Source organism: Neomonachus schauinslandi, chromosome 9 (assembly GCF_002201575.2).
Source record: "Neomonachus schauinslandi chromosome 9, ASM220157v2, whole genome shotgun sequence".
NCBI lineage: Eukaryota > Metazoa > Chordata > Mammalia > Carnivora > Phocidae > Neomonachus > Neomonachus schauinslandi.
The window spans coordinates 70,495,248-70,508,417 of NC_058411.1; the positions used below are offsets into that span (position 1 = coordinate 70,495,248).

The 13,170-nt window shown below is 53.9% G+C and overlaps 1 protein-coding gene across 4 annotated transcripts in view; it reads left to right on the plus strand.

The window, feature by feature from the left end:
- Nucleotides 1-8,491: 8,491 nt before the first annotated feature.
- RABGGTA (Rab geranylgeranyltransferase subunit alpha) overlaps nt 8,492-13,170 on the plus strand; it is a 6,776-nt gene continuing 2,097 nt past the window's right edge. Inside the window, exons 1-14 of one of the 4 annotated variants that reach the window (XM_021695483.2) lie at nt 8,492-8,577; nt 9,303-9,359; nt 9,532-9,642; nt 10,001-10,125; nt 10,312-10,499; nt 10,743-10,946; nt 11,259-11,342; nt 11,430-11,512; nt 11,602-11,703; nt 11,809-11,914; nt 12,010-12,061; nt 12,236-12,324; nt 12,468-12,556; nt 12,651-12,767. In XM_021695483.2, the coding sequence (XP_021551158.1) occupies nt 9,357-9,359; nt 9,532-9,642; nt 10,001-10,125; nt 10,312-10,499; nt 10,743-10,946; nt 11,259-11,342; nt 11,430-11,512; nt 11,602-11,703; nt 11,809-11,914; nt 12,010-12,061; nt 12,236-12,324; nt 12,468-12,556; nt 12,651-12,767 (1,353 nt within the window). In that variant the 5' untranslated portion in view covers nt 8,492-8,577; nt 9,303-9,356. The other 3 variants (XM_021695481.1, XM_021695482.2, XM_021695484.2) reach the window with 3 other exon arrangements.

Consider the following 13,170-nt stretch of genomic DNA (forward strand, 5'->3'; position numbering starts at 1 on the left):
GCCTGGACTTGTGTGCCAGAAGAACAAAGGAACTGGAAGCTGCTTGTGCTTGACTCGATAATGAGGGAATCCAGGAGGGAAAGGGCCCCATTTCTAAGTCCTTGGAAATGGAGGAGCCTGTGAGAAATGCTGGGAAAGAGGCCAAGGGAGGATGGAGGGTCAGCTAGAACAATCTCTGTTAGCGGGTACAGACACATGTGCACCTGTCCTCCAGTGAGCAGGTCTTAGCTTCGCACTTCTTGGAGAGGTGGTTCCAGAAGAAACAAGCAAAGCCAGAACTCCACAGACAACTCCTGGCATCCCCAGAGGGACTCATGCAGGAGGGAGCAAAGGTGACTCAGCTTTGGACTTTTCACTGTCACTTGAACACAGCTGAGCCAGCCAGAGACTTGTGTTATAGTAGAGGCTGAGGGAATTAGCATCTATTGAGCATCTACCTCCGCTGAGGTCTTACTTAATCTTTTCTGCCACATGAGGTGAGTACTCTCTTACAGCTTTGGAAACTGAGGCTCAGAAAAGTTGAGGTACTTGTCCAGGTTGCAAGTCTTTATAGCAAAAGATTCTAGCTTCGGGGCGCCTGGGTGGCTCAGTTGTTGGGCGTCTGCCTTCAGCTCAGGTCACGATCCCAGAGCCTTGGGATCAAGCCCCTCATCGGGCTCCCTGCTCCGCAGGAAGCCTGCTTCTCCCTCTCCCACTCCCCTTTCTTGTGTTCCCTCTCTCGCTGTGTCTCTCTGTCAAATAAATAAATAGATAAATAAAAATCTTAAAAAAAAAAAAAGGAGTCTAGCTTCAACGTATGACTCCAGAACACGGGCTCTTTCCCAAGCATCCCCCTGCCTCTGCTGCTTGGTTTTTGGGGGTATTGTTTGGTTTTCTTTTCTTTTAAGGATCTTATTTATTTAGCCCCCAATGCAGGGCTCCATCCCAGGACCCTGGGATCATGACCCGAGCCGAAGGCAGACGCCCAACAACTGAGCCACCCAGGTGCCCCTTGTTTGGTTTTCGTCTGGGAGGATCTTTTCTTTTTAGCAGAGAGCGTTGGCAATTGGGCAGGATTGTGAAAGTGTTCCGAAGTTCACTCAACCCAAGGATGCCCTGGCCAAGTTCAGAGTTGCTCTTCTTTCAACTTGACCACACTCCCTTCCGTGCCTTTGATCCAGCTCTGTTCTGTTCCCTGAGGTGCCACCCCCTCCCAACTCCAGCCCCATTTCTACCTGCCAGAACTGTTCTCACAAGGCCCATCTCAACCTCCTACAAACTTCTGCCTTCTTCCATTGCTCCTGCCCCTTTCTGGGGAACCTCTGACACTCACTTGGCTCTTGACTAGTATCCGAGCTATAAATGTCCTCACTCCATCCCCTAGATAAGGTTGACAATCCCCCCAGGTCAGGGGTTGGGTCTTGGACACCCCCTCTACACACACACAAACACACACACACACATTCACAGAACCTTTGAACCCTGGGGACAGAACAGAGCAGTACCTGGAGTGTCCATACCACCCAGAGCGTGGCTGAGCTCCCAAGCCCGATGGAAGCTCCTGGAGAGGGTCCCACTTCCTTACCTGGAGTCAGGGTGGGCCAGCCTACGTGCCCAGGACTGACCGTCCCCAGACTGCCGCTCTCTAGTTTTCCTCAGTCCTTGGCCTCGGTCCCACTCACCACACACTTCTCAGCCTCCACAACCCCTGCTCAGGGGCCTGGACCTGGGAGAGGACTGCCCAGGAAGGCTGCCAGTTATGCCCCTGCCCGCACCTCCCCCGTGAACCTCTGCCGGGGCCAGGCCCTGGGGAGGCTGACCAACCCAAGGCAAGTTCCCTGAACCTCAACGCCAGGCCCTCCGTGCCCCAGCCCTCCTCTCCAAGCTCACACCTCAGGCATGAGTGGGGGCACAGCAGGCCGGCACACAGTGCTGCTCCCGTCAGCACTTCCGGGTGTACTCCTGCCTTACTCGGGATTCTGAGTTTCCACGTCCGTTTCCTCCCCTAGCGCTCAGGTCTGCCCAGGAGGCCTGGAGTGCAGCCACCCCTGACCACCCCTCCCTCCCTTGCCGCCAGCTCCCTGCCCTGGGAGCTGAGAGTCTTAACTCCCCTCCTAATCCCTGCCCCAGCCCAGCGGGGTGCAGTGTGCGTGCTCTGACCGTCAGTGCTCACCATTCATTCCTTCACTCATCCATTCTTTCGTAGGACTCCCACCACCGTTGCTAACTCCGTGTCAATCCTTTCTTTAATTTTCCCTGGGGCACTTAGAACTGGCTGAAATCACCTTTTGTATGTATTTGTTTCTACAGAGTGTGTCTCCCCGACTCAAGTGTAAGCTCAATGACAGCAGGGGCCTTGGAGTCTCGGTCACTGCTGCAGGGTGAGCTGTTCTGGGGCTCAATGATTGTTGCTTGATGATTGGCTGGATTATACAAATGTTTGTTGAGCAACCACTGTGGCACCAGGCTAGGTGAGGGGACGAGGGGACGAGGGGACGAGGTGGTCAAAGGAGCCTCCTTGGGTAGTTCACAGTGAGAGTGGAAATGGGGGTGCTATACCCCACAGAATGAGCTAAAATACAGGCCCCACAGGCCCCACTGTTGGAGTGGCACAGAGGTGTGCGGCTGGCCTCAAACCAGGGCTCCCGCCCCACACCGACAGCCCCAGTTCTAAGCTCACTTCCCTGGGAAATCTCCCCCACCCCCGACAGGGCAGCTCCCCCCACCCACAGGACACACCCAGCACTACAGCCCTCTCTGTAAGGGTATGACTGCAACTTTACACTTGCTTATACAGTTCTTTGACTGCCTCTCTACACTATTTCCATCATCCAGAAAGTTTTACTGGACAGCCCTCCTCTGGGCCAGAAGCTCCATGAGGGCAGGGGCTGTATCTTTGTTTTCCTTACCACTATGGCCCCCACGCCTGTCACTGTGTCCAGCACAGAGGACACTTAGTTGCTTATCTGTTGAATGAATGTAGGGGACAAGGAAGGGGTAAGGGCTGGGTCTACCCCTAAGGAAGCAGTTCCTCCTTTCAGAGCTAGTTGTTCATCCCCCATGTTTATCTATCAACCAGAGCATCTACCCCTTCCTGCTCCAGACACCCACAGTCTCACCTTGTTCCAAGGCTTCCGTTTCTCACATGGCGCAGAACCTCAGGGCTGCTGCCTCCTGGCACTACTCACATTTTATATGCCCTGAACCCAAAGCGCCCCCTGGAGTTGTTCAGGGGTGGTTGCTACTCAGGCCCTGCCAGGCAGTGAGCTTCTTGGCCACATTCCCACCTCCACCAGTGCTCTTGATGTGTGGGCAGGCTGGGTCCGAGGACCTAGAGGGGGTGCCACAGGACCAGCCAAGAGGGTCCTTGGCTTCACATAGAATAGAATACAAACTCGAGCCAGGAGGAGGTGAGAGCAGAGTTTACTGAATAGCGTAAGTGATAGAGTCTAGCAGACAGAGTGTCTGGGACACTCAGAAAAGGAGTGAGTCTCTCCATCGCTGGGGGTTAGGGGTTTGTATTGGGAAGGGGTCCAGGGCACATGTTCTTCCAGGCATCCAGGGTAGAGTCTGATCAAAGGCAAGTGTTGGGTGTTAGTCCACAAATCACTGAAGGTAGGGGGTATTGACACCAATGCTGACCGAGGTTTGTTTGAAGCGAATGTCCTGGAAATGCTCAGGATCTGGTTCTCCTTAGATGTTATCAGGTATACGGGGGCCTGGGATGAAACTCAGAGAATGATTCACTTTCTTGCCTCCCTCTTGGAGTAGGAACAAAGGAGCCCTTCTTGGGTGTACTTGGGTGCAAGGGGAAATACAGAGCATGAGTAAATGGGGCCTAGCAGAGAAACAGCAGAAGTGGAGCCTGTCTAGAATGGAGTCTGTTCAGCTTCCCTATCTCACTCTGAGCAATTGTAAGGCAATGCTGTCATCGTCAACCCCCCCCCCCCCCCACGTGAGGTGCCTGGCTCTCTGTAACAGAAGCTCTGCTTCTGGTTCAGGGAGATTTTCCAGCTTTTCAGCCCCATATCCTGGATGCTTTCCCTGCATCTCTTCCGCCAGAAATGCCAGCATGAATCAGCACCGACTGCGCCCTGGGTGAAATACGATGCTCTATTGCAGGGACCTTCCCTTTGGAGTCCTTCTGTCTTTTGGGCCTGTCCTCCCCATATCATCAGTGAACGTGTTCCTTCCTTTTCCCCAGCCAGGAAGTGTGCTATGGGCATATGGTGGCACCGTGGGCCATCGAGGAATTTTCCCAGACTGGCAGAAGAAACTGGGGAGCAGGTAGAAGAGAAAAAAATCCAAGCACTCAGACCAAGCGCCCAAGGAACTCCAGGACTCTGGGGGAATGGGCGGTGTAGAGGATCTTCTTGGGCTTTGAGTCATTCTGGTCCCCTGGTCCAACCCAAGGATCAGAACCTTTCAGAACTTTGGGGTGGGTCCTTCAATGTCCTCGACCACATTGTCAAAAAGTGGTTGAACAACACATGCTTAATTACCTCCCATGATGGTAAGCTCACAACCCACTCATCCCATCTTTAGACAGCTTTAATTATTAGAAGGTCTTACCTAATAATGGGTCTGTATCCACTCACTGGCCCCCCTCCTCACATTGCTCTCTATTCCTTGTATTTCTAGGAGATGATAACCCCCTTCCCCATACCTGTGGCTGGGGAGTTTAAAGTAGGAGGATCAAAGCTGTACACTTTCAGTATATATGTTGCTCTTCATTGGCAAGTTTTACAGGAAGAAAAAAGAAACATTAGGAGTTTCAGAAAAGAAATTGTAAACCATTATCTATCACCAGATCTAGAACAAACTCCCCCTGACCTCAGTCTGGGTCAGTGCCCCTTCCTCATGGGCCCCTGTCCTACTCTAGCTTCCATGCTGACATGTCTGTCTCACCCATGAGATTGTTCTGTCCAATACCAGCCACTAGCCCCATGTAGCTGTTCAAACATAAATAAAGTAAAATTAGATTATATTAGATCCATTGTGCTGGGCACATTTCAGATGCTCAACAGCCACATGGGGCTAGTGGTAACCATACTGCATGGCACAGACATTGAATATTTCCACATTGCAGAAAGTTCTAGTCTAGCACAGCACTGCATTAAGTCTAGCTCCAGGAAGACAGAGACCAAGTCTTTCTGGTCCTGCACTGTATCCCTTGCACCCAGCACACTCTCAAGCCCAACTCTGATGCTAAACAAATATCAACAGATTTCACACACTGCCTCACTCTGCACAAGGCCCAGCACCAGCGCCAGTACCCATATTTCCCTTACTCTCCTTGCCTCCAGACCATGACTTCTAGCCAAGCTTTGACTGGGGCCCTGACCCAGGGCTCATGGTTTCCTTCCCCTCTCCAAACCATCTCTGGTCCATGACTGGCTTATGGTTCTAGGAACATTGTAAACTCTGTGTGTGTGTGTGTGTGTGTGTGTGTGTGCGCGCGCGCGCTGGGGAGTGGTTGCAGAGAAATAATTGGCAGGGGAGGAGGTGGTCAGCATGAAGAGAACCAGGGTTCCAGGCCTCAAGAAGCTCAAATTTGAGCCTCTAGCAATGGCTGATCCCACCTATGTGGTGGGCAGCCACCCAGGCTTTGGTTTGAATTCTAGCTGTGTTTCCTCCTGGCTGTATGACCCTGGGAAGCCACTTAACCTCTGTGAAGTCACTGTATGCATTGTTTTCTCATTTTAAATATGGATAATAATACCAACTTGATATAGGTAGTGAGTACATTAAAGATGATCTGTGGGGGGCGCCTGGGTGGCTCAGTTGGTTAAGCGACTGCCTTCGGCTCAGGTCATGATCCTGGAGTCCCGGGATCGAGTCCCGCATCGGGCTCCCTGCTCGGCGGGGAGTCTGCTTCTCCCTCTGACCCTCCCCCCTCTCCTGCTCTCTCTCTCTCTCTCATTCTCTCTCAAATAAATAAATAAAATCTTTAAAAAAAATAAAGATGATCTGTGGGGTTCAGTTGGTACTCAATTATTGCTTGTTCCTTTCTCCACATAGAGGGCAGTAAGATCTCTTCCTTAAACATCATTCAGATCACGGCCCTCAGACACCTGTGTGGTTCCCACTTCTCCCACACAGGAGACCAAATATAACTCCTGATAGCTCCCTTTGCCTTAAAGCAAGACGCCTATAATTCATTCCATTGTTCTTACCTCCAAAGATACCTGGTATCTGCCAGCCAGCCAGGTCTGTTCTCTCCCCCACCTTCATGTCCCCGTACATACCTGAAATGCCCTTCCCACCCTCTCTTTCCTAAACTGGGCTCTATCTTCTCAGAAGCAGATTCTTTCCTGAGACTCACTTCCTCTTTTAAGACTACTTGATTCAACCTTCCAGTTTCAAGATTGCTAATCACTAAAAATTATTTCATGCCTACTTTGGCCTTCAACCAGCCCCTTTCCTCCTCCCTTAGTGATTAAGATATAAGACAGTACCTGGATAATCTGCACCTGTGGGCATCTGTGTTCCCCAGTATCTGGTTGTACATGTGAGTGTGTATAGAGCAGGAAGCAAGAGCAGGTGGTGACAAAAAAAAAAGAAAGAAACAGAAAAGAAAGAAAGAAAGAAAGAAAGAAAGAAAGAAAGAAAGAAAGAAAGAAAGAAAGAAAGAAAGAAAAAGAGGAAGGAAGGAAGAAAGAAAGAAAGAAAGAAAAGAAAGAGAAGAAAGAAAGAAAAAGGTAAGAAGAAAGAAAGAGAGTTGGTGAGGTGGGAGAGTTGGACCAGACCAGACACAGGTCCCATTTGGCCACTTACTACATGGATGGCAAGTTACTTAATCTTTCTGAGCCTCAATGTCCTGTATATTTTTCATGAAGATTAGAAAGAATAGGGCGCCTGGGTGGCTCAGTTGGTTAAGCAACTGCCTTCAGCTCAGGTCATGATCCTGGAGTCTCGGGATCGAGTCCCGCATCGGGCTCTCTGCTCGGCAGAGAGTCTGCTTCTCCCTCTGACCCTCCTCCCTCTCATGCTCTCTGTCTCTCATTCTCTCTCTCTCAAATAAATAAATAAAATCTTAAAAAAAAAAAAAAAAGAAATAACATTACTACCATTACTGTTTATTGAGCCCTTACTCAGTATAGGCACTGTTCTAAGCTAAGCACTTTACATAGATTCTTTTATTTAATCCTCACTTCAACTCTCCCAGGTAGGTAATATTTTTTCCACGTTACTGTTGAAGAAACTGAGACACAAAGGAAACAACACAGGGGTTAAGTCCCTTGCCCCAGATCTCACAGCTAGTAAGTGGCAAAACTGGGATCTGCACCCAGGTGCCCAGGAGTCCATGCTCACAAGCACTCTGCTTCCTGCCTCCACAGGTAATTCTGTGTGCACGCAAAGCCCCCGTCACAACGCCTGACACAAAGATAACCAGTAAGTGGTGTGACTCTTTCCTCACTAGGACCACAAGCACAAGAGGCCAGGAAAAGTGTCTCTTTTCCTCTGTAATTTGTTGCAGGGTCTAGGAAAGACAGACTATATAGTGGGCACTTTATATACATTTCCAGGACCTGAGAAAAATGTGGAAGAACTATAAAAAATTTAGAGCCATACTTTCTAAAATGTGAGCTATAAACACATGCCACATGGACACACACTTCTCACAAATACATCACATATGCTCATTCATTCATACACACTCACTGGCCATCTTGAACCCCACGAAGGCTCACAGGAAACCTTTCTGAGCTGGTCCAGGAGCCATAGAAGGCTTTTAGGCAGAGATGTGACAGATCAAATCTGCATTTTTGGAAAGTTGATCCAGCAGCACAGAGGATGAACTCATAATGGAGGGGACAGAGTGGAGATGAGGGAACATTGAAAAGACTTTTAACAATCAGGGAAGAAAGGAGCTTAATTTCTAGTGGAATGGAGAGAGTATTTAAGAGCTCCTAAGGAAAGGTGGGGAGGGAATAGTGCCATTCTCTACAATAGGAAACATAAAGGCCAAAGTTTAAGAATGGATGAGACACGTGGGACGTCTGGGAGGCTCAGTTGTTGGGCATCTGCCTTCAGCTCTGGTCATGGTCCCAGGGTCCTGGCATCGAGCCCTGCGTTGGGCTCCCTGCTCCGCGGGAAGCCTGCTTCTCCCTCTCCCACTCCCCCTGCTTGTGTTCCCTCTCTCGCTGTCTCTCTCTCTGTCAAAAAAATAATAATAATAAATAATAATAATAATGGATGGGACACAATACCTTTTTACTTTTGGAGTTTCAGATGTCTCTGGAACACCCATGTGACTCACAAGACATCTGGAAACACACGTTCGAGTGTTGTCAGCTCACAGGTAGTAATTAAAACCATGAGTATGGATGAAATCACCCAGAGAAAGTGTGGGGCCAGAAAATCTGTAGGTCCAGGACAGAGCTCTGGGGAGCTCCAACTCCAAGCAGGAGAAGGCTTGAATTCGTGAATGTTCTTCCAGGAACAGTGTGTGATGTGAAAAGGGGTGAGGAAAGGGCCCTGGAGATCACCAACATTTACGGGAGAAGAAGGTGAACAGATGAGAAGAGACGGGCAGAGGTGGAGACACCAGGAAAGGGTGTCAAGCGGAAGTCGGCTGCATAAAAGCTAACAGAGGTCAGTGGAGATAACAGGAAACTCCACCCGTTAGATGTGGCAACTAGAAGGCGGCCCGCGCGGCCAGAGTGAGGTCAGTGGGAGAGTGACTGGTTGAGTCCCCGGCTGTAGAAAAAACTGTAGTTTGAGCAGCTGATCGAAATTGCGGGCCCCACAGCTTTCACGAGCGCTACACCGTCGCGCATGCGCACTCATAGGCACCAGAGGGCTAATTATAGGGACTTGGCATTTCCAGAGAGGACCGGCGCACGCGCCTCCCGAGCCCGCCTACTCCCCCGCCGGTCCCTCCCCAGGCCTGCAGAGGGCGCTGCCCCTTGGCGAGCCGGGGCGTGGCGCCGCTCTAGCCTGCGCCTGGGCTCGGTGGCGGGCGCCGCAGCTTAGCGTGCCCCACGCCTCCCCTCAGCGCAGGTGGGTCCGCCCGCGGGGGGCGGGAGTGTCTGGGATCCGAGAGGTGGGCGGGTAGCGGTAGTCTCCAGGCGCGCAGTGGTCCCCATTGCTTAGGTGCCCCGGCTTGGTTCTGGCCCCGGAGGGTCGGGCTGTGGGCGAGGCGGCACGGGTACGAGTCCCAGTCTGGGTGGGCGCCTCCTCCAGGACAAGCGCTGCTTGTCCAAGGAGCCTTTCACACGCCGGGGGTCTCCGCCAAAGCTCGCGTGCCGCTTCGGGGGACTCGCTGGGGGCGGTGCTAGCGGGGGCGGGGCTCCCGTGATTGACACTTCTTTCCCCAGGTTTCTCGGGCTTCCACTGGACCCCTCCCCTGTCCTGAGCCCTGAGCCGGCACCATGGTGAGACCTTTGAGTCAAGCCCCTCACCTCCGCATGCCCATGGCCCGCGTGGCCTTACCTCCGTTGCCCTCTATAAACCTGGGGCTCCGCGGCGGGGGGGGGGGGTCGGTGGGTCTGCCCCTGCAAGGCAGCCTGCACCTTTCCAACCCCCCCCCCGCCCCCATCCCTGTAGCACGGGCGCCTGAAGGTGAAGACGTCGGAAGAGCAGGCGGAGGCCAAAAGGCTAGAGCGGGAGCAGAAGCTGAAGCTATACCAGTCCGCCACCCAGACTGTCTTCCAGAAGGTGGGCCTTCAGAGGGAGCCCCTTCTCCAAATGGCCTTCTTAGTATATCCCAGAGGCCAAGAGCTGGGCCTTAGAGTCAGACTGCCTGGATCCATATCTTGGTTCCGTCGCTTACAAGCTGTGTGACCTTGGGCAAGTTACTGAATCTCTTTAAATTTCAGTTTGCTCTTCTGTAAAATGGGCTTTACTGCATAAGGTTGTTGTGAACATTCAGTGAGAACGTAAACCTCTAAAGTGCTCTGTGTGGTACTTATCATGTAGCGTGGGGTTTACAGAATATTCAGTAGTTCTATTTATGTTATTTAGCCTTGCAATGGGAGAATGATATGATCTCTGACCCTGCTACCTATCTTCTAAGCGCCAGGCTGGTGAGCTGGATGAATCAGTGCTGGAACTGACAAGCCAGATTCTGGGAGCCAACCCCGACTTTGCCACCCTCTGGAACTGTCGACGCGAGGTGCTTCAGCAGCTGGAGGCCCAAAAGTGCGTAGGAGTTCAGGGTCCCAGGAAGATGACACTGGTCCTGCCCTGCCTGGGTCCAGGGGTAGAGAAAGAATGGGGCAGCCAGGGGCATAGGCAGAGGGGAGTGGAGGGCTGGGTGTAAAAAGTCAGGGGTGAGCTGAGGTTGAGTGTTGGAGGGCCCTGAGTCCCATTTCCCTCTGAGTGCAGGTCCCCCGAGGAGTTGGCAGCCCTGGTGAAGACAGAACTGGGCTTCCTGGAGAGCTGCCTGCGGGTGAACCCCAAGTCCTATGGTACCTGGCACCACCGCTGCTGGCTGCTGGGCCGCCTTCCAGAGCCCAACTGGGCCCGGGAGCTGGAGTTATGTGCCCGCTTCCTCGAGGTCGATGAGCGGAACTGTACGTGCCTGCCTGCTGACTGTGCCCCACACCCTGGTTCCTGGGGCCTCAGTAAGGCCCAGAGTTGGGAGGGATGGCCAGGACAGGCCCACTGAGCTGCTGGCCAAAGGGGTGATGGAGACAAACACATGCCCTGTAGAGCACACAGGGGTGTTTCTGAGGGCCGCCACGGGAACTCTAGGGGTGCCAGCCGTGGAGCGCCGCTTGCCCTACTTCTGACATGCGCTGTTGCTCCTCCCCTAGTTCACTGCTGGGACTACCGGCGCTTTGTGGCCGCACAGGCCCCTGTGCCCCCTGCAGAGGAGCTAGCCTTCACCGACAGCCTCATCACCCGAAACTTTTCCAACTACTCCTCCTGGCATTACCGCTCGTGTCTCTTGCCCCAGCTGCACCCCCAGCCAGACTCTGGACCACAGGGACGCCTCCCTGAGGATGTGCTCCTCAAAGGTCGGCAGGGTCAGAGGGTGCTGGGGAAGCCCACAGTGCTGCCTTCCCAGCCCTGTTACCTAAGCCTGTTCCTGAACCTGCTGCCTGGGCTCATTGAGCACCCACTTTGTGCCTGGCTTTGGGGGTGCCTAAGATTCAACACCTGGCTGCAGGGCACTCAAGTGTCCAGTGGGAAAGATGCAGCCATTGTGCAGGGCCACCAGATGAATGGGACTGAGGGCTGGCGGTACTCCAGGGTGAGGGTGGGATGCTGGGGTGGCCTGGGGCCCACGGGGGTCCTGGCCAAAGCCCGCGCCGCCTTGGCCTCTGCAGAGCTGGAGCTGGTACAGAACGCCTTCTTCACTGACCCCAACGATCAGAGCGCCTGGTTCTATCACCGCTGGCTCCTGGGACGAGGTGAGCAATGGGGAAAGAGGCTGGGCATTTCGGCTTGGAGGGAATGGAAGAGGATTTAAGGAGACCTGAGATTGTGTCTCCCCCCAGCTGACCCCCAGGATGCCCTGCGCTGCCTGCACGTGAGCCGGGACGAGGCCTGTCTGACTGTCTCCTTCTCTCGGCCCGTCCTAGTGAGTTCTGCAGCTTTTGCCGGAGAGCATCACGAGTGTGGGCCTGGTGCCATTGGGGCTGACAGGTCTGTCTTTGTCCCCTGGGCCAGGTGGGGTCCGGGACAGAGACCTTGCTGCTTATAGTGGACAAGTCACCCCTGGCTGTGGAGTGGAGGACCCCAGATGGCAGGACCCGGCCCAGCCATGTCTGGGTATCCCAGGATCGGTGGGGCAGGGTGGGGGGCTGGGGCGGTCCTGGAGTGGGACAGTCAGAGAAGTGGTGAGGCTCAAGCGTTTCCTTAACCTGGTGCTCCCAGCTCTGTGACTTGCCTGCAGCCTCCCTCAATGACCAGTTGCCCCAGCATACATTTCGTGTCATTTGGACAGCAGGCGATGCCCAAAAGGAGTGTGTGCTTTTAAAAGGTGACACAGCCTCTATCTCTACCCCTTGCGGCAGCACCTTTATCCCTGCCCTGCTCTCACAGTGGTCCCTTTCTACCACCCGTTCTTGTTCTCAGGCCGCCGGGAGGGCTGGTGCCGGGACTCGGCCACGGATGAGCAGCTCTTCAGGTGATGGCAGGGAAGCATACGGACCAGGAGAGGGGCTCGGGGCTCTGGGCTCTGGGCACCAGGCAGCTGGGGCAGGAGGCTGGGGGCCTGGGCAGATGGTCTCAGACTGGGTACTGGGGACGACCAGCACCCCGAGGAGACATCAATCCCCTCTCCTGCCCTGTCCATCTTCAGGTGTGAGCTGTCGGTGGAGAAGTCCACAGTGCTCCAGTCTGAACTTGAATCCTGTAAGGAGCTGCAGGAGCTGGAGCCGGAGAATAAGTGTGAGGCCCCATTCCCTGAGATCCTGCTCTTCTGAGGAGGCCCTTTTCCAGGAGGGCCTCTCAGGGAGAGCAGGAAGGGTCTCAAGAGATGGGAGCAGAGGAGGCTCTAGGAGAGACAGTCCTTTTCCTCACCCTCTCCTCAGGGTGCCTGCTCACCATCATCCTGCTGATGCGGGCACTGGACCCCCTACTGTATGAGAAAGAGACGCTGCAGTATTTCCAGACCCTCAAGGCAAGCCAGGCCTGTGGAAGCAGGGAGGGGGGAGGCCCGGTGGGCAGCAGGAAGACAGCTGACAGGGCTTCCTTGCCATGCCCCTCCCTGCCAGGCCGTGGACCCGATGCGGGCAGCGTACCTAGATGACCTGCGCAGCAAGTTCCTGCTGGAGAACAGCGTGCTCAAGATGGAGTATGCCGAGGTGCGCGTGCTGCACCTGGGTCACAAGGTACGGACTGCCATGGGCGCCTTCCTTGGGCCCTCCTTTCTTCCTCATGACCTGGCTAGTTTTTGTGTCCGCTCTGTGGGCTTGAGCTGAGGCACTTGGGCCTCACCGGGCCCCTGGCTTTGGCCTGAGTCTCAGGTGCCTTTCTGGACTTTCTTCCTAACCAAGATTGAATTCATCTTCCTTCCGGACTACTCCTCTTCCTGGCCTTGCTTTCTGTCACCTGCCCCCATCATTCTGGTTACCCAGTCTCAAACCCTGAGTCACCAGGTCCCCCTCGTGTCATCCCTTCTCCAGGGCCAGTCATGTCTTCATTCTTCCCTCAGAGTGAGCACCCCCCCCCCCCCCCCTCCCCCACCCCTTCCCCCCCGCGCAGCCCCCCCCCCCCCAAACCCTCGGAGTGTTC